At 37.3% G+C, this 24,345-nt stretch overlaps 1 protein-coding gene across 4 annotated transcripts in view; it reads left to right on the forward strand.

Annotated features, from left to right (window-relative positions):
• pcdh15b (protocadherin-related 15b) overlaps positions 1-24,345 on the forward strand; it is a 235,274-nt gene that overhangs the window by 82,658 nt on the left and 128,271 nt on the right. For all 4 annotated transcript variants that reach the window (XM_081393091.1, XM_081393093.1, XM_081393092.1 and 1 more), the window contains 4 exons: positions 6,416-6,524; positions 7,062-7,174; positions 11,785-11,991; positions 16,225-16,359. In XM_081393091.1, coding sequence (XP_081249217.1) covers positions 6,416-6,524; positions 7,062-7,174; positions 11,785-11,991; positions 16,225-16,359 — 564 coding nt within the window. The remainder of the gene's footprint in view (positions 1-6,415; positions 6,525-7,061; positions 7,175-11,784; positions 11,992-16,224; positions 16,360-24,345) is intronic.

The following is a 24,345-nucleotide window of genomic DNA, read 5'->3' on the forward strand; positions in this document are numbered from 1 at the left end:
GCACGCTGTTGTTGTTTCGTTCAAACATTATGGATCATGGCAAGCAGACTTAGGGACAAAAGGAAAATTAAAAGGAGGAGAGTGGCAAATTCGAGATCCTGAGAGCTTTGCTGTAAACTTGGACTTGACAGAGACGCCGCTCTTGCATGTGCTTTATTAGACAGGTGAGCAAATGTACATAAAACAAATCAGTGTTATATAGCTCAGCATGATGAAATGTTAGAATATTATCAGTATGTTATTCAAATGTTGATCTAGCTTACTGCTAGTCTCATATAGCCAACAAACTAACACATAGAATAACATTATAACTTTCAACAGACTCAAATGCAGTTTAGTATGTTAGTGTAACGTTAGACCAAGTGAAACAGCGCTGTGTTACCTCACAAGTTTAATTCATCAAATAAACTGACTTGTATGAGTAGTAGTTCAGCACTTGCGGGTAGTTCGTTTACGTAATATTTTACTATACTATATTACTATACTATTTTATATATAGGGACTCGTGTGGTGCTGATATCTGTCTCTCGTTAGCAATCGTGACCTGCTTCATACCACAGTCATGTTAAAAAACATCAATGCATTCACTCATACATAAACATTATTATATCCATCAGCATGACGACAAGTTCCATGATTCCGCTTATCAATGCATCATCAATTTACGGCTTTGTTATTGTAAGAGGTTAGCGACCCCTAGCAGCGAGAAAAAAACAAAAAACAAACATATTGTAGCTTTAATACTAGGCCTTTACTCATAACTTATGGAAACCACCTTTGAGTGTTTGTAATAACTTCTGACTGCGATCTAATGTGGATTTTGGTCATATGATGAGGCAGAAATGTGTTGTTTGAAGCATTTTAGAAGCTAATCGCTACACCTGTTTAGCATTTCTCTTGTAAACATTCTTATAAAAATATCCCAAATCACACGATTTTCTTTGTTGATAGTCTGTTAACTCTGATGTACGTCACAATATGGAAGAAAATATCTGTCGTTACTTCAATTTCATCGCAACTTTAATCTCGTTCCAGGCACTTTGCTTTAAGTGTTTATCTCAAGATCCTGCCACCCAATTGGACACATAGTTTTTCGGAACAGGGTTTTGACACAGCTGTCTTGGGAACTTGTTTATCTCTGCTCTCTGCTGACTTGCAGAGCAGATTTATATTTATTTATTTATTTTTCTGGAAACTTCATTTTTACCCTGGTCGTCTCAGGGTTCACCCATGCCACTCACTGTAACACTGTCATTTTTCAGAGGCGGCTTGAATTATAGATGAGCAAATTTACTGACTGGTGATATTATGGCCGAGACTGAGAGAGAGGCAGACGGAGATTTGCTTATCCCTCAGGCTCAGGAAACGTGGAAGACGGGTCTCCGGAGCTCATAAACGAGAGAGGGGAAATGTGGCCTTGAATTTTTCGGACAAACATCTGCAGCTCATTTGCAGCAAGTGACAGGAATGTTGATGCTGCTTCTCACATGTGATCATTGTGTTGTCGTTTTGTCCCCTGACAAATTTATGCTGTGTCAATCTCCCCTTGCTGTCTGCTTACCTCTATTTGCAAGTAAGATGCACATAATTATGATGTAACATGACAATGCCAAAAATCGTATTTTCTAGTAAAAAATCGTACAATTGCACAACATCCAATTATTTTGTGTCTTAAGTGTCTAAATACTTTTAGCTTTTATTAAGTATGTTTATTCTTACTGGAAAAATGATGTTACATCTATTAATTTATTCCAAAATATTTTCTGTGGTGTTAATTATTTGTATAGTAAATGTAATCAGTTAATGTACTTGTGTATCTTTTGGCTACTTTGCAGTTTTACTGAGTATCAAATATATTGCCGTTATTGGAATTGGTGACTTTGGAATTGGAATTGGAACTTGCAGTGGGATCATTTTCGCTGTAAGATATCTGTAATTTTACAAGTATGGTTTTCAGGTACTTTTTAAACCTCTGAATATATTACAAATATACAATGAGTGAACACACATGCTATATGATATGAGCATGAGCATGTAATCCAGTTTTTGGGGGCATGAAGTGAAAAAAAAAATGTCTTAGATGTCATCTGTCCTGATAAGATATTGAAGAAAAACATAGTTTAAAAGAAAACCTTAAAGTCCAACTGAAATCAAAATTTACCCTATTTACCTTGTTAGCGCATATTACTAGTCTTGTGGTGAAAAATTAATCCGTGCAAGTTAATACACAGAAAAAAATTGTTTGCCGTCATAATCTTTAATCAAAGTCTGAAAAGTTACTTCCGGTCTGGAATGGCGTTCCTTCTCTGATGATGTAGGTTTGACGGCTTGGGTTGGGAAACGCTTAACCACTCCCCTCAAACCGTTAGTCTGCTATGAGCAGAGATGGAGAGGAGGAGCGCTAAAACCCTGCCCTCTGTTCAATATTCCGTTTCACTTGGAAATACGTCACAACACTGGAGAAAAGTCGTTTGCAACTTCCGGTTCACGCTGACTTTAAGTAGTTTGGTTGATTGATTGATTGATTGCCAGGTCGCCATTGTAAATGAGAAAGTGTTCTCAATGTGCTCACCTGGGTAAATAAAGGTTAAATAAAAAAATAAAATAAATAAATTGATTGATTGATTGAAAAATAAGCAGTGAAGCCATTTTGGGTAAAAAAAGCAACGTTCTGAATTAAAGGGTTAGTTCATACAGAAATTAAATTTCTGTCATTAATTACTCTCTTGTTGTTCAGCATGCATCATGGTGCTCACGTGAACAGCGTCGGCCAATAATGAGCCGGCGTTCTGACGTAGAACCCAGAAGTGCTGCACTGTATTTACGACTTAAAGGAGAACTTGGTAACTTTTTTAACTTAATAAAACTGTCTAGAAATCATTTGGATGGTTAAACAACCTGTTCTGGTGATATTGGTGACTTTCCCCACTCCCCCCAGCGTTCCCAGGCGGAAAACCAACCTTGCAACTTGGGGACTACTGTCCCGGCAAGATAGAAATTGGAAGTCTCGTGAGAAGCGAGAACGAGAATGAGCGCGAAACACGAATTGCTTTACGGCAATTCGACATAAACACACACGCATGTATGATGTATTACCCACCTCGGTAGACATAGCTCCACACGATACAGTTGGCTTGCTCCGATCAAAACAAATGCACATGAGCAGCGGTAGAGAGGGGGAGGAGGCCGCCGCAAGTGAGTTTTTTACGACCGTGTTGTGAAATATACGCCCCCCCACAGCTGTAGGGGGAGCTCGTGGGGAAAACATGCGACAACAAAAGGGAAAATCAGCGAAGAAGTGACTAGAGTTCGGTAGTGTCATAGACATCATATAGATAGACGCTAGGGATGTCAATTTTCACAAATTCCCATGATCGATCGTCGTTTAAATTAACGATCAATTAATCGATTAATCGTTAGCCATAATACTGCGATATGCGTCAACTGCAGTGGCATATGGCCAACAGCATGACAGGGTCTGCAAATGCTAATGTTCCTCACCAAATCGATTAGAATGGTTTTAAATAAAAGGGCTAGTAGGATTGTAAAATGTTTCGATGTGATTGATAATTAAATTAATTATTTAATAATCAAATATAACTACTAATACAACGCGTCACCAGCGCCGCCTCATATGCGCTAGAATGTGTGACTGTTGTGGACGCGCTCTTGATGGAACAACTGCACGCGCTGAATGAATCTGCAACCGTTAAACTGGAGCACTTTGCTAGCACGTTATTTATCTAAAAGAAACGCATCCTATATGAGATTAATCAGATATATTTAAAATAAACAATATTACAAATTATATCTGCACAAAATGACGCAAATTCATGCACAAGTGAACTTGAACTAAGTTACGTGCCATTCATTCAGAACTACTCCTTTTGTGGACGCGCTCTTCCTGAAGCAACGCGACACGGCAACTAAACCCAAATAATTCACAATGTTTTATTACAATATTGTTCTCTTTATAATGTTATGTAATATTACAGTCCCAATAGTCATTATTAGTCGTGCACTGCCGTTTGAGCTGCGTGCGCTGAAGCTGACGCTTTACTACAGAGTTCTTAACCAAATGCATCCAATATGAGATAAATCAGATAAAGATAGGCATACACAAAATAAACAGTATTACAACTTACATTTGAACAAAACAAAAGGCTGCGAATGCACACGCAAACTTACATGATGATGAAGGTGTAAAATGGTCCCAAACATAACTCCGGCGCGCTCGCTTTACATGTTTCGCGGTTGAGCAGCACCCCACGAACCCGCATGAAGACCTGCTTAATCGATGATCGATAAGTTCTATCGATTAAATGTATTATCGACAATTAATCGATCGCCGATTAATCGTTGACATCCCTAATAGACGCCCTATCGACTGCTACTGCCTATTGGCGCGGTCGAGCCGTAGGGCCGCCATCTTAGACCGGTCACCCGCTCCACTCAGTGTAATCTGTATGGCAGGTGCAATGAGCTGTCAGCGCATTTAATTAATCATATCTCACTGAATACCGAACTGATTTTCACGCGGGTTTTTTTGCTGCAAAGGTCATTCATGTTGCTATGATACAGGACATGGTTCGGCGTATTTTAATATTCATAGTAGGCTTAACAGTAATATAATATTCTGAAATAATAAGATATAAGGTGACCAGACGTCCACAATCAAAATATGTGATGTAGGATATAAGATATTTTATAAATCACACACTATAAATATGATAAAGAAGCAGAAACAGATAGTTGCAGTAAAGTAAAATATTTTAATAAGTTGAAGAAACGTGTGTATTACATTGCTTCCTGATATCACATGCGCAAACACAAATAACCTATATTTATATCATATTTATATCATTATATATTATATATAAAACAGTTATGTCCGATCGAACAATGTATGAATTAACTTAAGTTTGGATTATGTTGGTAATAGGCACTTACCTAATGCTAAAAGTAAGTTTCGTGCCTCTAACAAGTGCTGTCGATCTTCTTTCTGATCTGAATGGCATGTGGAAAACACTTGGGGGAGACTTCTCTGTGTCTGCAACTGAACGCCTTTTCAAGCGTCTCAATACTTAATACAAATAACCACAGGAAACTACTTTTAAACTCGAAATTACTTGATTTACAGAGGGTAACGTAATATTCGCACGTCTATTAATATAAACATTTCCTGAGGTTATTTTCCCGGACCTTTTTACAGAAGGTAAAAGTCGACGTAATCTTTAATGACATTGTCCGTAATGATTACTGAGATGGCACATTAGGATGGGACTAAAATAACCGAGAAGCTCTTGTAATTATTACTTTACCCCACCTCTCCATGCCGGGTGAACATCGGCTGGTGCAGTAAACACAGCCTAGCTAACGTTAGCTGGCTACGATTTCAGTACAGTAATATCAAAGATCCTTGCTCCTTCTCAATTATCTGGTAATATTCTATTCACAAAATACAACCAATAGTACGGTAATGTTAAAAGTAATCCCCCGGGCTCTATTTGCGATGGTCCGCCGATTAGTTCTCAGTGCCCAGCGGCCAATAGGGCATCTAGTCTCTATATAATATCTATGGCTAGAGTTGCCGAGTTCTCCTTTAAATAGTGTAGGAGAATGACATGGAAGAGAAGAGATTGTTGAAAAAAGTCGTTTTTGTTTTGTTTTTTTTCCGCACAAAAAGTATTCCCGTCGCTTTATAACATTAAGGTTGAACCACTGTAGTCACATGGACTATTTTAACTATAGTATAGGACTATAGTCTTTACTATCTTTGTGGGCCTTGAAAGTTGCAATGAGATTGCTGCCTATGGCTGGTTCTGAAACCTAGTTAGAAAAATTGGTTGTTCCAATTTAGCAGACTTAAAGTCCACATGAAATCAAAATTGACCATATTTACTTTGTATGCCTAAATTGATCGTTTTGTGGTGAACAATTCATCCATGCAAGTCAATCCACACAAAAAAATGTTTTGGCTTCGTAATCTTTAATCAAAATCTGAAAATGCCCCTCCCCTCTGCATTGGAGGACCTTCCCTGATGACGTAGGTTTGACGGCTTGGTTTGGGAAAAGCTTAACCACTCCCCTCAAACCGTTAGTCTGTTATGAGCAGAGATGGAGAGGAGGAGCGCTAGAGTAAAACCCTGCCCTCTGTTCAATATTCCTTTTCAATGGGAAATACGTCACAACACTGGAGAAAAGTCGTTTGCAACTTCCGGTTCACGCGGACTTTAAAGTATACCAATTTAGTATACTAAAAATACAATCGCAGGGTATTTATATTAAGTACATAAATATGTAAATGTTTTTGTAGTATACTTAGCATAAAATAAATGTATTTCAAATACATTTTAGTATATTTATTTTTCACTAGGGAAATAATGCAATAATCTTCTCTGTGTCTCTTATCCAGAGCCGAGTTAACCCTGTCAATGTGACTCCTCCCATTCAAGCTGTGGATCAAGACAGAAACATCCAGCCTCCGTCAGACCGCCCGGGAATCCTGTACTCCATTCTCATCGGTAGGTGGCTGTCAGGCCCTCTGTACTCTATATCGAGTCGCTACCGGCATGTAAGGCCTCACCGTGGAGGAAACAGTGGTTTTCCAAGAAAAGGCAGAACAGAGTGGAGCGGGAGTCAAATGCATTTATGCCGCAGGCAAGGTGCGCCCACCAACTGTGCTTTGAGATGAAACCTGGAAGCGGGAAACCACGCTGTTCGTGACCTGAGCCGAGGAACTAAAGTGCGCTGCTGGAATGGTTAGACTGCCAGTCAGGAATATGTCAGAACATATTGTAGGCCACAGCTGTGCTGGCTCAATCTGACAGCAGCCTCATGCTTTTAACTATCAACAAAGCACTCACTATTGAGTGTGGCTATTTATAGAGGAAGTGCATTAATGATTTTATTCTGCCTTTCTGTATGAAGTATGGCTATGGAAATGAATACACTATGTTTCTAAATCATGGTGAGTTATTATGTTCAATGGCAAACACTTCAATGCAAGTCGTTAATCTTATGCATCCCTCCATTTCACGCCCATTCTTCTGTTTTTGTAGGGAAACCGGTGCCATATGCAGAGTATTTCTCCTTGAATCAGACAACAGCTGAGCTCCAGCTCCTGAAACCCATCAAAAGGGAACAGTACCAGCATTTCGACTTGGTAATCAAGGTAATAATGACAACTTTGACAACAAAATGTTCACTAATGTAAGCAAGCAAGTAATAAGTAGTGAAGCAAGCAAGCAAGTGGAATTAGGAAATTGTAAATATCTCATCTTTTTGGATAAATAAATAAATAAATAAATAAATAAATAAGTAAATACATGCATACATTCATACATACATACTTGTACATACATACATACATAAATGCTGTGAAAATTAAATGTCAAACATCAAGAAATTTAAAATATCTCTTTTGGATAAGTAAGTGAGTGAGTTGGTCAGTGAGTGAGTGAGTGAGTGAGCTAGTGAATCAGTGAGTGAGTCTGAGTGAGTGAGTGAGTGAGTGAGTGAGTGAATCAGTGAGTGAATCAGTGAGTGAGTGAGTGAGTGAGTGAGTGAGTGAGTGAGTGAGTAAATCAGTGAGTGAGTCTGAGTGAGTGAGTGAGTGAGTGAGTGAGTGAGTCTGAGTGAGTGAGTGAGTGAGTGAGTGAGTGAGTGAGTGAGTGAGTGAGTAAATCAGTGAGTTAGTCTGAGTGAGTGAGTGAGTGAGTGAGTGAGTGAGTGAGTGAGTGAGTGAGTGAGTAAATCAGTGAGTGAGTCTGAGTGAGTGAGTGAGTGAGTGAGTAAATCAGTGAGTGAGTCTGAGTGAGTGAGTGAGTGAGTGAGTGAGTGAGTCTGAGTGAGTGAGTGAGTGAGTGAGTGAGTGAGTGAGTGAGTGAGTAAATCAGTGAGTGAGTCTGAGTGAGTGAGTGAGTGAGTGAGTGAGTGAGTCTGAGTGAGTGAGTGAGTGAGTGAGTGAGTGAGTGAGTGAGTGAGTCTGAGTGAGTGAGTGAGTGAGTGAGTGAGTCTGAGTGAGTGAGTGAGTGAGTGAGTCTGAGTGAGTGAGTGAGTGAGTGAGTGAGTGAGTGAGTGAGTGTGTGTGTGTGTGTGTGTGTGTGTGAATCAGTGATTGAGTCTGAGTGAGTGAGTGAGTGAGTGAGTGAGTAAATAAATAAATAAGTAAATAAATACATACATTCATACATACATACATAAATGCCTCGAAAATTAAATGTCAAACATAAAGACATTTAAAATATCTCTTTTGGGTAAGTAAGTGAGTGAGTGAGTCAGTGAGTGAGTGAACAAGCGAGCAAATGAATGACTGCCTTGAAAATCAGTGAAATTTGATGTCAAACATCAGGAAATGTATCTCATTGTTTTGGATAAATATATACTACATATATACATGCATTAATGCCTATAAAATCAGTGAAATTAAATGCCAAACATCAAGACATTTAAAATATCTCATTGTCTTGGATAAATTAAGGAATTAATAAATGAATACATACATACATACATATTACATGCCTAGATAGATCAATATGCAAGCCTGAGAAATCAGTGACAATTTAATTTTTGAAGTCATGGACAAATAGTATCAGTAGCTAAATATTGTAAATAAATATTTTTAAATGTATCAAAAATAAATGTATTCAGTTATCTTTTATGACTTGGAGATTTGTGGGGAATTTGTTGTTCAAAAAGGTATAGGAACCCTGGACATGGTAAAAAAAAAAGGCAACATCCGCGCAAGTTTAATTGTGATATTTCAACAACAACAACAAAAAAAAAACCACAGAAGATTTAAATATTATTTACAGCATTTTAAGACATACATAACAGGGGTATAAAACTGTACTGCATTCTAGGAATGAATCCCAGGGGCAAGAGAAAAATAATATCGTGGAGTTGAGCCAAGCGTGTTCATGAGTGTAGGAACTGAATGTCAGGCTCTAGGATGATAGTCAATGCAAGCATGATCTGTAAGGAATGCTGTGCATGCCACTGACCTTTTCACAGTGGGAAGCATGGACTGGACATGGATTTATGTTGATGAAACAGACTGGGTGTTGAACATTGTCACTCTTTTCAGGATCAAAGAGCAAGAACAAGACTAGCTGCATACAGCAATACCACTAATACAGCTATGGTTCATGAGAGTAAACAGATTCAATACTAATTGACTACATTAAAAATCCTGACAATATTTACTCACTCTCATGTCATGTCAAACCCATATGCTTTCTGCTGTGGAAAACAAAAGGAGCTCGAACCTCATGTGCCAAGATTTTTAGATTTACAGTACCTATTGGTCTGTTCATCACATAGAGCTACTGTACAATTTCAGATGTCGTGGAATATACATATGAAGTATTTTCATGACTCTTGCATGTCTTTGTGGTCCTTTTATGTCCCTTTTGGAGCTTGACCTGGCCACTGTCTGCTTTCAGTGTATAGAAAAGAGAAGCGTGAACAGTAACTACGTTTACAATACAGTTTGTTTCGATCGGAATGAATTCATTCACATTGAAACAAGGCATCTTTGGAAGAGAGTCCGAAACAATAACTGGTGGTCTTGCTCGACTTCACAGATGATGAGTGGAAGGAGTATTCTATATTATATGCTTTTTAATGTTCCCACAACCAAACTGAAATGTTAGCTGGGTTGGATATAGTCATGAATGTAGTTCACAAAGTATCACAGACTGCCAGGTACAGTAGTTTTTCCCCTGCAAATCAGTGTAAGATCAGCAAAAGAGTAACTCTTAGTTTTTCCTTAGGGAATTTCAGTTCTAGCACCACACATATAAAATCAGTCCTATTGTGACAACAGCATGTCAACCTGCCAGTCAAGATCTCAGTTTCAAAGCAAAAGCAGCAAGGCTGAGCCCCCTCAAAATCCAATCACGTAGTCCGTACGCTACAAGACTCCCAGAATCCATCGGTTTACACATACCTGTCAGTTGGATTCTGTAATATATCAGATATACAGTGGCTTCCAAAAATATTCAAACTCTTAAGCCACACTTAAAAATGGATGAATGTTATTGCATTAGATCAAACTCAATGCTTCAGTAACATTTTTGTTCAGTATGAATGAGAATGTCAGTCAACAGTCTGTGGGTGAACCATAAGCTGATTCACTCGAGTGAGACTAGCTTTATTGACGGAAATATAATCTCTTTCTGTTGCTTTAATTATCTTTTTAATAATGTCTTGCTGTAAGCCAGTATACACCACACCACCAAAATATTATACATCATTTCATTTCACATTTGCATGCATCCCAAACTAAAAATGTCTGCGAGGTTTCAATTTGAGCATGAGAGGTAATCTAGCTGATGCAATAAACTTCATATTCTGATGTTAGCAACAGCCTTTAGCAAAAGTAAAAGCTTAAAAAAAAGAGATTCACAAGTGAGTATGACCAATGCCATCTCATGATCTATTCATACGGATTTGTACAATTTGTCTAAACCCCCGTGATGGGATACTGTAGGTTTAGGGGCGGGTCAGGGTTAGGTCATTCGAACGGATTCATACTTGTGTTAACCTCAGACCTTATTTCAAAATTTCAGAAATATCACAGTTACTCCTACATCATGCAGCCCTAGTATTCAGTCTGTTTTATAAGGGGCCCTATCATACACACAGCGCAATGCAGCGTCAGACGCAAGTGTTTTTTGCTAGTTTAAGCCCGACGCAGTTATAATTTTCATGTCCTGCGCCACGTTGTTTAAATAGCAAATGAATTTGCGCCTATTTATGCGCCCATGGGTGTGCCGGTCTGAAGGCACATTGTTGGCACGTTGCTATTTTGAGGCAAATGAAATAGACTGCGCCATTGACCAACAACAACCTGGTCTAAAGTCAATGGCGCAGTATTTTATTTTATTTTATTTAAAGAGCGCGTTAGTAATGTGCGCCTATAGGCGGGTCCACAACACGCGTGTACTTTGTCCCGTAGATGGTCTTTTTGCGCACTTTAACCTCGTGCACGAGGAGATCCGTTTCCCCGCTACAGAAGCGTTCAGTTTTTCCGCTTGCAAATTCCGCCATGTAAATAGCGAATCCGACATGGCGCGAGCATAACTGGCTTTTAAAGGGAATGGGAGATGAGACTCTGATTGGTTTATAGCACATTATGCCCAAAACACACCCTTTACTCATTAAGATAATAGGGACAATCCTTTTAGACCATACGCCGGGCACGCCGGCCATTTTTCCCATCATTAAACTAGCAAAAGTGGATTCGGACACGACCTAAGTGCACTTGCGCCGTGCACTTTAGACCATGGCTAAGATTGTTGAAATTGGGCCCAAAGTGTGTAATTTTAACAGTACAAAACATTTCTTTATATCTACATGGAGACTATAAACCATGCATTTTTTAAACTTAAAAATCGCTGCATGACCTAGTAATCCAGGACCTCTGTTCAGGATTTTCAGACATTAAAATGTTATGTTAGTTTTATATAGGTGCTGCTGGTGAGGTAGGAATTAAGCAATAGTTACAACACTACATTTTCAGATGCCCAGAGCACTTGGGCGCATGCCAGGCTCAGATGGAATTAAGTTTGAGAATGACCTGAATTAATCAGCCATGGTCTTTATTTAATTTAGCGGGGCAAGTCTGTAGATAGTGTTAAGCCCTCGTATGCCCATAGAGGCTTATCACATTGCAATTATTATATGCTGCATGCAGTAATCCAAAAAAGCAGTGGTTTCACACCACAGTATTCCATCTTAAGGTCAGGATCTCTCAACTCATGGCATTCTTTTCTCTAGGCGGAGCAGGATAATGGACACCCTCTCCCAGCATTTGCCAATCTCCACATTGAGGTGCTTGATGAGAACAATCAGGCACCGTACTTCCAGGTGGCCACTTATCATGGATTCATCTCGGAATCTGCTCCGCTGGGCACAACTATCTCGAGCAGTGCCAATCTCTCCACCCCCCTCGCCATTATAGCCCTGGATAACGACATCGAGGAGGTGAGGACTCGTTCTTTTTCTGTGCTTGGGCTCAGACAGCAATCATTTTCACATGTCCTGAGGGATGTGTGTGTATAGAAATGTTCCTCTGATGTTAAGCAAAGCTCCTGCTCTATAGAGCATTTAGAAAAGCAAATTAAAATTGAAAACAGCATCAGAGATACGGTCTCGGAGGCTCGCACTTAGAGAGTTATTGGGGTGGCGCTTAGTGCGCTAATGTTCTCTCTTTGCAATTATCTCCGCTTTATAGAAAGGCAAAGTATTTAGAACATAGCGAATTCTGACAAACGTCTAACTTAAAGGGACAGTTCACACAACAATAAAACAATCATTTACTCACTCGCATGTCATGATAAATCATCTGAATGCAAAAGAAGATATCTTGAAGAATGTCTATGTTGCTCTTTTCCTTGCTTCTACTCTCATAAGTCAAGTCACCTTTATTTATATAGCAAGTTATACTTTAAATTGCTGAAAAGCAAACTGCTTTATAGTATTAAACATGAAAAAAAAGTTTCAGTGTCACTTTTCATGAGAATTACAACTTACAGTTTCTACTGTAAAGCAGCTGTGCAGTGTGTTCATGTTTTTATTCGCATCTGAGAAGAAAATAAATGAACTTGAATAAATGAAGATGTCCACATCAAAGAAGGCGGAGCCTCAGAGCCACACCTACGTTTTACGTAATCACCATTGACCAATCATGTTTACTTTTCTGGAAAGTTTGCTTTAGCAGTCTGTTTTGAACTCCCAAAATGAACTACAAACAAACTTTGTTTTGGCCCGATTTTGTTCTAAATCATGTCACTCCAGTTCGTTGTTGATTTCGTTTGCTACTAGTATATCGTGATCTTTATGGTGTATGGAAAGTAGAAGTCTGGACATTTTGAAAAATATGTTCTTCTGTGTTCCATGGAAGAAATAAAGTTTTGGAATGACATGAGGATGAATAAACAACGACAGAATGTTCATTTATAGGTGAACTATCTCTTTAATCACATAAGTCTTATAGATGGAAAACACTCTAATGTCAAGCATATGTTTTGTCTCCCATCTAAAGCTGAATCCCAGCGATGTGCCTGTAGGTATTAATAAAATTACTGTGAGATGTGAGAAGTGAAAAAGCCCTTGTTTGCTTTCTCTTTCTCATTTTTGCTGTGCTGTCTTTTTGTATTATTCAATTTGCTTAATGCTCTGCATGATTACTGCCCTGCGTCTTGTTTATTGATTTTGATTTACATTTTTGGGCTGACTGGCAATCAATCTAATGTATCTCATTAATAATCTGGTAAATTTGGAGGACTGCATTCAGCTGAAAAATCTAGAGCATAATGAGGAATTGCAAACAACATCAGTGTTACATTTGAAGTGTGTGATTTGTGTGCCACTAAATGTAAATGCAATAATAATAATAATTTTATATATATATATGTACTGAGATCCACCATGATTATACAGGTGGTCAAAGATAAAATAAAACATTTTCAATAATATACAGTAACTGTATGTGATGTGTCACACAGGGACTTCTAGGAAAGTCCTTTTACTGTCGTTTTCCCCCCGCCATAAATTAAATGGTAATGATAGTTTTTCACCATGTATGATAAATTAATTTAACAAAAACTAAAAAAACTAGTTTATTTATATTTGTATTTATTTATTTACTGTAGCATTCTTACAGTTTTTTTTCTGTACAAACATTACAAACCTGTTTTTTACAGTATAGCATTGCCAAAGCCAAAATTTAACTTGTTAGAGAATTAAATAATGTAAATGCACAGTAATATATATATAATATTTAATGCAATATATATGCAGTAAATCTCTTTCTGGGCTACTGTGTAACATTTGGATTAAATATGGGACGACACAAAAGCAAATGTTAGCGAGTCATTTTCAAACCTTGTATACACAGTTTCTGTGTACAGAACCACACATTCTAAACTTGTCTAGATGTAAAATATTTGATGCAATAATCTTTCCCAATCCCTGATAATCTCAGGGATTCTATTTACAAAAGTATGTACATTTTGGTAGTAAAAAGGTCAGAAATATAATACTTGCTCACAGCTAAGTGATTGTCATGCGAGTATGTACATAAACAGATAAGAGGCTACACAGTCAATGTTCTAAGCCAGTTTACTTCTATTGGCAAGACCACTTAGGGTCTTTTTTGGTCTTCCAACACCTCAAATATTGGGTGAAGCAGGGGTCAGCACCTCTGCAAGGACAACATTGTTATTTTCATCAGTTGTAACCTTGTTTAGGGCATACAATATCTCTATAACTTTCTGCCACAAATTCCCAAATCTCATTGAAGAGGTACATTTTCCTCTTGTTGCTTAGTCCTTCTGGTACCAGAGTGGCAGGTTTCTCACTGTTTGACTGGCTCTGACTGTGTGGCTTGATTGATGGATGCTTTCTGAAAAACTGGTAGGAACCGGTAGGAGTTCAAGCCATACATGGGGACAGTAAAAAGCCTTGTGCCCTGTTCCCAGGTTCCAGCAGTTTGGAGTCACCATTCTCAGCTAAAACTCTGCAGCACTCCCCGACCTTGCTGTTGTAGTATGAATGTTGTTTTGTTGTGTCCTGCCACATATGTTTTTCTGCTTTTGCTAGTGCTCTCCCCCAAGTCTTTCTTTGAGGCCTTTACCAAAAAAGCACTGTCCTTTTGTCAGGTCCAGCATAGATCTGACATCAGTTTCAATGGCGACACGTTTGGCACATTCTGCTGCCATAGACAATAAAATGTGCGTTCACTTATGGCTCGAAAGCCGATGACCTCACTAGAATCACTATACAGTTTGTGCATGTTAACTTCACAGAATACCTCGTTTTAGGTTGTCCCTAACAAGTATATAAATTGAAGTAAATGGTGCCCCACAACTGTTTGGTTAAAACATTCTTCAAAATATCTTCCTTTGTGTTCAGCAGAACAAAGAAATGTATTCAGGTTTGGAACAGCTTGCGGGTGAGTAAATGATGATAGAATTTACATTTTTGGGTGAACTGTCCCATTAACAGGTGTTGACCTGAATGCCGTTGGTGCGGACTGATATTAAGGCCTGTTTGCGTTTTCTAATGGTAGAAAAGAAGTTCCTGAACTGAATGATACAAGAATCAGCAGGTGTTTCTGCACCGAAAGTAAACCAAGAGATGATTGAAATCAATGTTTACGAAGCCAATGTCTGATTTTTTTTTTTTTTGCGCAAAATAATAAAAAGTAGTGTCGATGTTATAAATGAAAATTTGACTACTGTATCTCGAATCCCTTGGTGTAATCCACCATTCACAGCAATAAACACACATTAACTATTTTCTTCATTTTGACTAATTTGATGCTCTTCATCTCATAATTAGATGCTGTGATTTTATCCGGGTTTTCACAGATGGGGTCACTTATTTTGCACTATACTTTTCAATTAAACCTCACACGCAAATTTGTATCTCATGCACTTTTTAAGAGGTCTGCAACAGTATCTGCACTCAGATCACATAATGCACAGTGTGCCATGAAAAATGTATGTACTGCAAGGGCATAATGGTTGATTTAATAGTCTACATATATTGTAGTACTGCAGGAATTCTAGGGTCCGGCAGGAATTTGAGCAGGTATAAACCGCAATCTGCTCTTTTAGATAATGGTTGGGTGGGATTGAGAGCACCATGTAAAATATCAGCATTCATACAGATGGAAAATTCTTAATGTGATTTCAGGAACTCTTTACTCTAAATTTTTCTAAGTATCTTTGTTAAAGCAAATATTTCAATGAAACATAGTAAGAAAATATTGTTAGATCATACATGATATTATTTTTTTCCTATCCCATATTATGTGCAGAAAATACAACGCTATTTTAACCAATTTTGTTAGCATGAAAGTGTTTTTTCAGCTGCTCTCTAAGTCTTGAAATGCTGTTGCTCTTTTATAAACTGTTTAGATATTTATGTTCCTTAATTTACTTTGATATATCAGATATCAGTGCCAGTGCCTTTAACTTCACAAGTCGGTGCTTCTGGCTCTTGCACTTTCTTTCAGAAGGTTTTGAGTTGTTTATCTTTCTTATGACTTGTTTTCTTGAGTTCTCCTTACAGTGTGTTTTTCTAATGCACTTGGTCTATGAGTGTTTTCCCATTCATAGCAATTTGTGTAGCCATATTCCCAGCAAGCTCTATCTTCTGATGTCTCTGCCTTCTGACACGGGTGTTTACGGTGATTTATTTCCACTGCAGACGAAAGATCCTATGGTGCACATCTCTCTGGACAACTACAACAGCATCTTTGCAGTGACGCCCAGTGGGATGGCACGCTACCTGACACTACTGAGGCCCGTGGACCATGAAGAACAGCCGAGTTATGCCTTCACGGTAAGGGCTCCGTGCCACCTTTCCTTGACAAGCCTGCTTAGCTCAGTTTCTGTCACTGGGGCTTGCAGCTTTCATGTCAAGGACTTTGTCCAAACTCGCTTCTCCACACTCGATTTTTCTCTCTGGGGTTATTTTTAAAACTGCATACTGCACTAAAGGAATTCTGATCGACTGCAATCCGTGTCGTTGTATAGATTCTCAATGCAAGTGGAAATATTTTATTATATATATATCGATATATATTGAGTCTGAACTGAATCTGGATCTATAATGCCCTTTTACAAAGTATGATTTTTTTTGTTTTTGGGGGCTACTTAGAATATATTTTTATGCTTGAATGTTCACATATTTTACAATGTTGCAGCACCTCTATTCACAGTCTGTCAGTAACTCTCTGTTTAGTTCTGGTGTCTATGAAGCCTTTATGTCCGAAAAGCTCAATGTGTTCTGATTGGTCGGCTGGACCAGTGTGTCCAGTTCTTGGTCAAATGCCATGCCACTTAGCATAACCATGAGTTTCATCACACTACTAATGCAACTCAACCAGGCCTTGCCTCAAGACTACAATCGAGCCGTTTCAGGGAGTTATGAAACAGTGTGCACTGATATAGAGAATAGCTTTATAACTTTGCAGAACTTTTTCATTCTCAAGCAGCAACATTACACACCAAAAAAAAAAAAAAAAAAAAACGTGTGAAATGTATGTGTGAAACCATTATGAAACCATCAATTAAAAAGCATTGAATCAACACATTAAATATATGCGAGTGTACACACCCTAATCATATATATTTTGACGTTTATTGACCTTGACACAGTCATGAGAAACTGTTTTGTTACTTTGTTCCTGAGCATTTTAATCACACTATATGATTTTATTTTATTTTATTTTATTTTATTTTATTTTGTTTTGTTTTGTTTTGTTTTGTTTTGTTTTGTTTTGTTTTGTTTTGTTTTGTTTTGTTTTATCAAATATTTATAATATTTAAACAAAAAAGGCTGTACTTGAACTTCTTGATTTTATTCATCCTTTTTCATCCATTTAATGAAAAATCAAATGTTAATGTATTTTTTGAATTTTAAATATAATAATTTATTTGAAAATAAAAACTTAAGAGTTAAAGATGCAGTATGGAAGATTTGGCCCATAAGATGTAAAATTGCAAGTTACTCACTGGGGAACATTGTTTTTGTAATTACATGAGATGTGCTTCAGCTCAGCACTTGTGTGCAGATGAATATGATGGTTTGAGGCATACTGGTATACCTGTGATTAAAGTCAATTATTTTATCAGAGCAATTTTCATTAACAATGGCAAAATTCACACCCTCCAAAAAGAAAGGACATAACTTAAAAAAGACGATTATCCATACATTGTCTTTTGAGTAGATAACTGTCTTCTACTATTCAATGAAAACATCTCCAATTCTAAACCATTATTATAGTCTTACCATTTTGAATCAGGATAAGGAAACAGTTTTGAAATATGATATGTGATATACTTGCACAATAACTGATTTTAGCCAAAAAATCTTCTGTAATGCAATTTTTAATATTGTCACTGTTTTTAGTAAGTTACTCTCCAGCAATACTAAATATCACAACACTGCATCAGGTCACATGGAAAGTGCAGGCCACTGTGGTGCCATCAGCTAATTTTCTCTGGGTCCTGCTATTCAGTTCATAACAGCACCATATTTCACTGTCTTTCAAACTGTATTATGAATATAAGCAAATCTCAGTTTGGTAACATGGAGGTTGCTGTTTTCCTAACATTTTTTCTTGGTGGTGAATGGGTTTGTATTAACGCTGCTAAGCACGTCCATGGTTATTTTAGTCTCTGACATATATTACAATGACACAGTGGAGTGAAGTGTATTATAGCCCTGCTGGCTTGTTAATGAGAGAGAACAATGGTATTTTTAGAACCAGGGAAATTATGGTATATGGGTCATACTATTATGACCTACACAAAGGATACACAACTGCATCTCCCTGGTTAATGGAAACACATTTTCTGCGATTACACATGTTTGCACACTTACTTGTCAGTTAACATTTTTAACAGCATTTTCTATGAAGCCAGAATAAATAATGTGTTTTTATTATGTAAACCCACCACGCGGAGTCACCTGTGCTTGACGATTATTGACACAAATGTCACGCTATAATGTTAAATTATAAATTAATACAATGAGGTTATGTATTAATACAAAATAAATACTTAATAAAAAATAGATACTTAAATAAAAAGTTTTAACTTTTTCTTTACTCTTTTACTTCTGAAACTTCTGAAAACAAACTGTCACAAAACATATTAAATACATTATTTGCAAAATATCCTCCAACGTTTTGCAACACTTTGCAGTTTGAATGATGTCTTGTATGAACATGACGGAGTATGTTTTTATATTTCCACTGTTTGATCGCGCCCGCGCCTCACACACACAAACACACACACACACACACACACACACACACACACACACACACACACACACACACACACACACACACACACACACACACACACACACACACACACACACACACACACACACACACACACGCACACACACACACACACACACACACACACACACGCCTGCTCGTTATAGCCATAATAGAATATAATAATAAAATTGTCAACCTAACATATAAAAATTACACTGCTCTGTTTAAATAGTCAGTTGTACAATTCGTACATTCAGCGTAAGCACTGCTCCACTGTGATGTTTCCAAGCACATTTTAGCGCAAGTGAAGAGGATGATTTTTTTCCCCGTCAATATTGGAACGCGAGTAAAGTACAAAACCTATAATAAAGAATAGTTTACCATCCAAATACATCGCGAATGTTGAAACATTTTGATTCTTTTGAGAGAGATACGTGAGCCCAACGCCGCTTACTTTCACTTTCGCTTTCAATTATTTCGTTTTGGCTTGCTTATAGTTATTTTTTTACTCTTGTTCTGTTCAGAATATTATTACATTTAAAGTATAAATCATTGATTTAAATGTAAATCATCAACCATTGATCAAATCCAATTTTTGTGACATGGCTTAACATACCGTGACTTTGCGCACGAATTGTCTATGCACGCGAGGTTATGCGCATGACTCAAACACTGGCAGACACAGTTGTTGTAGGCAGGTATATTGATCATGAAATCAGAATTTTCTTGTCTTGAATTAGTCATTAATTCATTCATTTATGTCACTTGTTTAAGTTAATTAATATGTAAAAAAAAAACAAAAAAAACAAAAAAAAAAACCTCAATTGTCGATTGGGGGCCCCCTGGTGGCCACGGGGCCCTAAGCAGCCGCTTAGTTCGCTTATGCCTCGGGCCGGCTCTGTAGGGCGCTCTGGTTTGAGATGGCACCTTTGTTGTCAGGCATCTGCATTCTATGTGATGTATGCAATTAAAAATAGCATGTAGTGTCATTCAGTAGCTGAGTTTGGTGGAGTTTAGTGAAGTAGCTAAAATCATTTTGTTCCATTCTAAGTTAACAATGAGATGAGCAGTGCAGCACTAAACACTACTCCATACAAAATTAACAGTCCATCCAAGTGTGGGGACTCAAACCAGACGCAATAAAATAAGAAGAAGAAGAAAAAAAAAAAGAGATTACACCTGCATTTATTTAAATGTCAGGACATTACAGTAATGGAGGGATCACTGAAATGTCCTGGAAATGTGAATGAACGCAGGTGTATTCTTGGAATTGTATGGCACTGACTGAACCTGAAAAAAAGCAGAATTTTCAGCAGCCATTACTCCAGTCTTCAGTGTCACATGGTCCTGATTTAGCTGTTTTACCTCTTCTCATGACAGTAGTAGTTGCTAACCTTACTTCTCAGTGGCGTATAAAGATGAAATTTCAACTTTAGTAATGGTGCCTTTCAATAATGAAGCTAGCTTACACTTACTGGAGATACAAATCCTTGAATTAGTTTTTGACAAAGGGGGCCGACATGAAGGACTCCACCGAAGCGGCACCCTGGAGATAACTGAGATGTCTGAGCTTTCCAGTTTGACATGCCAAACTTTGCACATGTTATAAGCACAGCTCTTGAAGCACCTCGCTGAGATGATGTCATGACTGTATGATTGATTCCCCTTTCAATGTCTTGTTGGCAACAGCAATTTTCATTTGCATTATTTTTGGTACAGTGCACTCTTACAGTAACTAGAGATGTGCACCACACCTAATTTCATTAATGTTTAAATGGACATTTTGTAACTGACTAGTACAGTATGTGAATATGCGTATGAATCAGTCTAATCCAATATTGAATACCACTGAAAAAAAAAAAAGATTATAAATATGCAATGTTATTGCCTTGCATTATGATCTTTGTACACTAAACATTCACTAATGGATATTAGCCAATAGTGACATATTTATTAAAATCAACTGAATCAACAGGCAGTGCAGAACCTTTTAACATACAATGTGATCAGGGTTTGAAATGAACTTTTTCACTCACTGGCCAATTTCGCTACTGGATTTTTAAGTTACCGGCTATTCAGAACCTCTACTAGCCAAAAAAAAAAAAATTATATATATATATATATATATATATATATATTATATATATATATATATATATATATATATATATATACAGTGGTGCTCAGAATTAATCATACCCCTGGTGAATATGATCAAAAATGGCTGTAAAAAATAAATCTGCATCGTTTATCCTTTTGATCTTTCATTCAATAAATTGACAAAATCCTAACCTTTCATTTAAGTAAAAGAATTGAAAGTGGGGGGGGGGAATCACATTATGAAATAAATGTTTTTCTCCAAAACACGTTGGCCACAATTATTGATACCCTTTTATTAAATACCTTTTTGCAATCTCCTTTTGCAAAGATACCAGCTCTGAGTCTTCTCCTATAATGCCTGATGAGTTTGGAGAACACCTGACAAGAGATCAGAGACCGTTCCTCCATACAGAATCTCTCCAGATCCTTCAGATTCCCAGATCCATGTTGGCGCTTCTTCTCTTCAGTTCACTCCACTCATCAGGTCAGGGAACTGGGACGTTCATGGCAGAAGCTTCATTTTGTGCTCTCTAACACATTTTTGTGTTGATTTTGATGTTTGTTTTGGATCGTTGTCCTGATGTAAGATCCAACCACGGCCCATTATAAGATTTCTAGCAGAAGGTGTCAGTTTTTGATTTATTATCTGTTGATATTTGATAGAATCCACGACGCCATGTATCTGAATAAGAAGTCCAGGACCTCCAGCAGAAAAATATGTCCACAACATTAAAGATCCAATGGTATATTAAATTATACACATGGGGTACTTTTTATTCTTGTGTGCACCAAACTAGCGTGTTTGCTGGCAAAAAGCTCTTTTTTTGTTTCATCTAACCATAGAACCCTGTGCCGTTTGAAGTTCCAGTCGTGTCTGACAACTGAATATGCTGGAGTTTGTTTTTGGATGAGCGAGGAGCATTTTTCTTAAAAACCTCCCAAACAACATGTGGGGATGTAGGGTTTTTTTTTTTTTTTTTATAGGCTTTCTGACCCCAAGACTCAACTAATCTCTGCAATTCTCCATCTGTGATTATTGAAGAGTCTTTGGCCACTCAAACTTTCATCCTCACCGTCCATTAAGACAATATAGATACACGTCCTCTTCCTGGCAGATTCGTAACATCTTTAGTTGATTATAACTTCTTAATTATTTCCCTGATGGTCAAAATGGGGATTTTCAATTCTTTAGCTATTCTCTTACAGCCACTTTCTATTTTGTGAAGCTCAACAATCTTTTGCTGCACATCAGAACTATATTCTTTGGTTTTACTCATTGTGAAGGATGATTAAGGGAATTTGGCCTTTGTGTTTCCTCATATATAAAGTCCTGTGAAACAAGAAGTCATAGCTGGACAATTTCATGTTCCTAGTCTCCCTGGTGTGCTAAAAAATAAGGTAAATATTAATGGGAATATACTTCAGAGATATTTTATTCATAAAAAAAAAATCTAGAGGTATCAATTATCAATTAAATATAATTGTGGCCAACGTGTTTTGGAGAAAAACATTTATTTCATAATGTGATTTCCCCCCCACTTTCAATTATTTTACTTCAATGAAAGGTTAGATTATTGCCAATTTTTTGAATGAAAGATCAAAAGGATAAACGATGCAGATTTATTTTTTACAGCCATTTTTGATCATATTTACCTGGGGTATGATTAATTCTGAACACGACTGTATATATATATATATATATATATATATATATATATATATATATATATATATATATATATATATATATATATATATATATATATATATATATATATATATGAAGAGTTCAGATGCAAAAGCCTCTAGTCAAGTCAAGTATATTTGTATAGCGCTTTTCACAATACAGATTGTATCAAAGGAGCTTCACAATATTAAATCAAAATAACACAACAAGGTTTGTTTCTAGTGGAAAAAACGTCCACGTTTGGTAAGGCTGATCAATAGTATTATTGATTGATTAAATTAAATTAAATATCCCCAACTGAGCAAGCCAAAGGCAACAGTGGCAAGGAACCGAAAAACTCCATCAAGTGACCTAATGGTGACCTAAAACTCCATCAGGTGACCTAATGGAGAAAAAAAAAAAAACCTTGGGAGAACCCAGGCTCAGTCGGGGGCCAGTTCTCCTCTGGCGTTTATGAACTAGAGGCTGGATTTAACTGTAAGATTAAAAATATTATATGAATGCCTGGCTGAAGAGATGCGTCTTTAATCTAGTTTTAAACTGGGAGAGCGAGTCTGAGCAACGAACAGTATCAGGAAGGCTATTCCAGAGTTTTGGAGCTAAGTGTGAAAATGCTCTCCCTCCTTTGGTGGATCTGGATATCCTAGGTATGACCAAACACCTCGAATTTAGTGATCTTAAAGAGCGCGATGGATTATAGGGCGATAGAAGATCCGTTAAATAGACTGGAGCTAAGCCGTTTAGGGCTTTATAAGTCAGTAGCAATACCTTGTAATTAATACGGAACTTTATAGGTAACCAATGTAGTGATGATAAAATGTTATATGATCATATTTTCTTGATCTAGTAAGAACTCTAGCGGCTGCATTTTGGGCTAACTGTAGCTTGTTTATTGAGGATACAGGACAACCAGCTAACAGCAATTACAGCAATCTAGTCTCGAGGTCATGAATGCATGAACTAACTTTTCTGCATCAGAAACTGATACTGTAGCATATTACGTAGCTTAGCAATGTTTCTAAGGTGGAAAAAGGCTGTTTTTGTAACATATGAAATATGATTTTTAAAAGACAGGTTGCAGTCTAGTATAACACCCAGGTCTTTTACTGTAGAGGATAAAGTAACAGGATATCCTACTATGTTAAATTTGTATTGTGAGAGGTTTTGTGGGCGGTTTTTTGAACCGATAAGTAGTACCTCTGTTTTGTCTGGATTTAATAAAAGAAAATTACGCGTCATCCAATCTTTTATATCTTTAACACACTCTGTCAATTTGGATAATTTAGCGTTTTCAGCCGGCCGTGATGAAATATATATTTGAGTGTCATCAGCATAAGAATGGAAACTAATTCCATGTTTCCTTATAATATTTCCAAGTGGCATCATATATATTGAGAATAATAGAGGGCCCAACACAGATCCCTGCGGCACTCCATAGTTTACTGAAGTTATGATCGATTTTTCTCCATTTAAATAGACAAAATGGTAGCGGTCAGATAGGTATGATTTGAACCAGCTTAATGCTTGTCCTTGAACACCAGCATAATTTTGTAGTCGATCTAAGAGTTTTGTGTGATCTATAGTATCGAACGCAGCACTAAGATCAAGTAAAACTAGTATTGAGATACAGCCTTGGTCAGAAGCTAAAAGTAAATCATTTGTGATTTTAACGAGCACAGTTTCAGTGCTCTAAGTGCCATCTGAAATTTTCTTCTAGAATGATCATTTTTATCAAGCTTGTATA

The sequence above is a fragment of the Scardinius erythrophthalmus genome (assembly GCF_964197995.2).
Source record: "Scardinius erythrophthalmus genome assembly, chromosome: 18".
NCBI classification, from domain to species: domain Eukaryota; kingdom Metazoa; phylum Chordata; class Actinopteri; order Cypriniformes; family Leuciscidae; genus Scardinius; species Scardinius erythrophthalmus.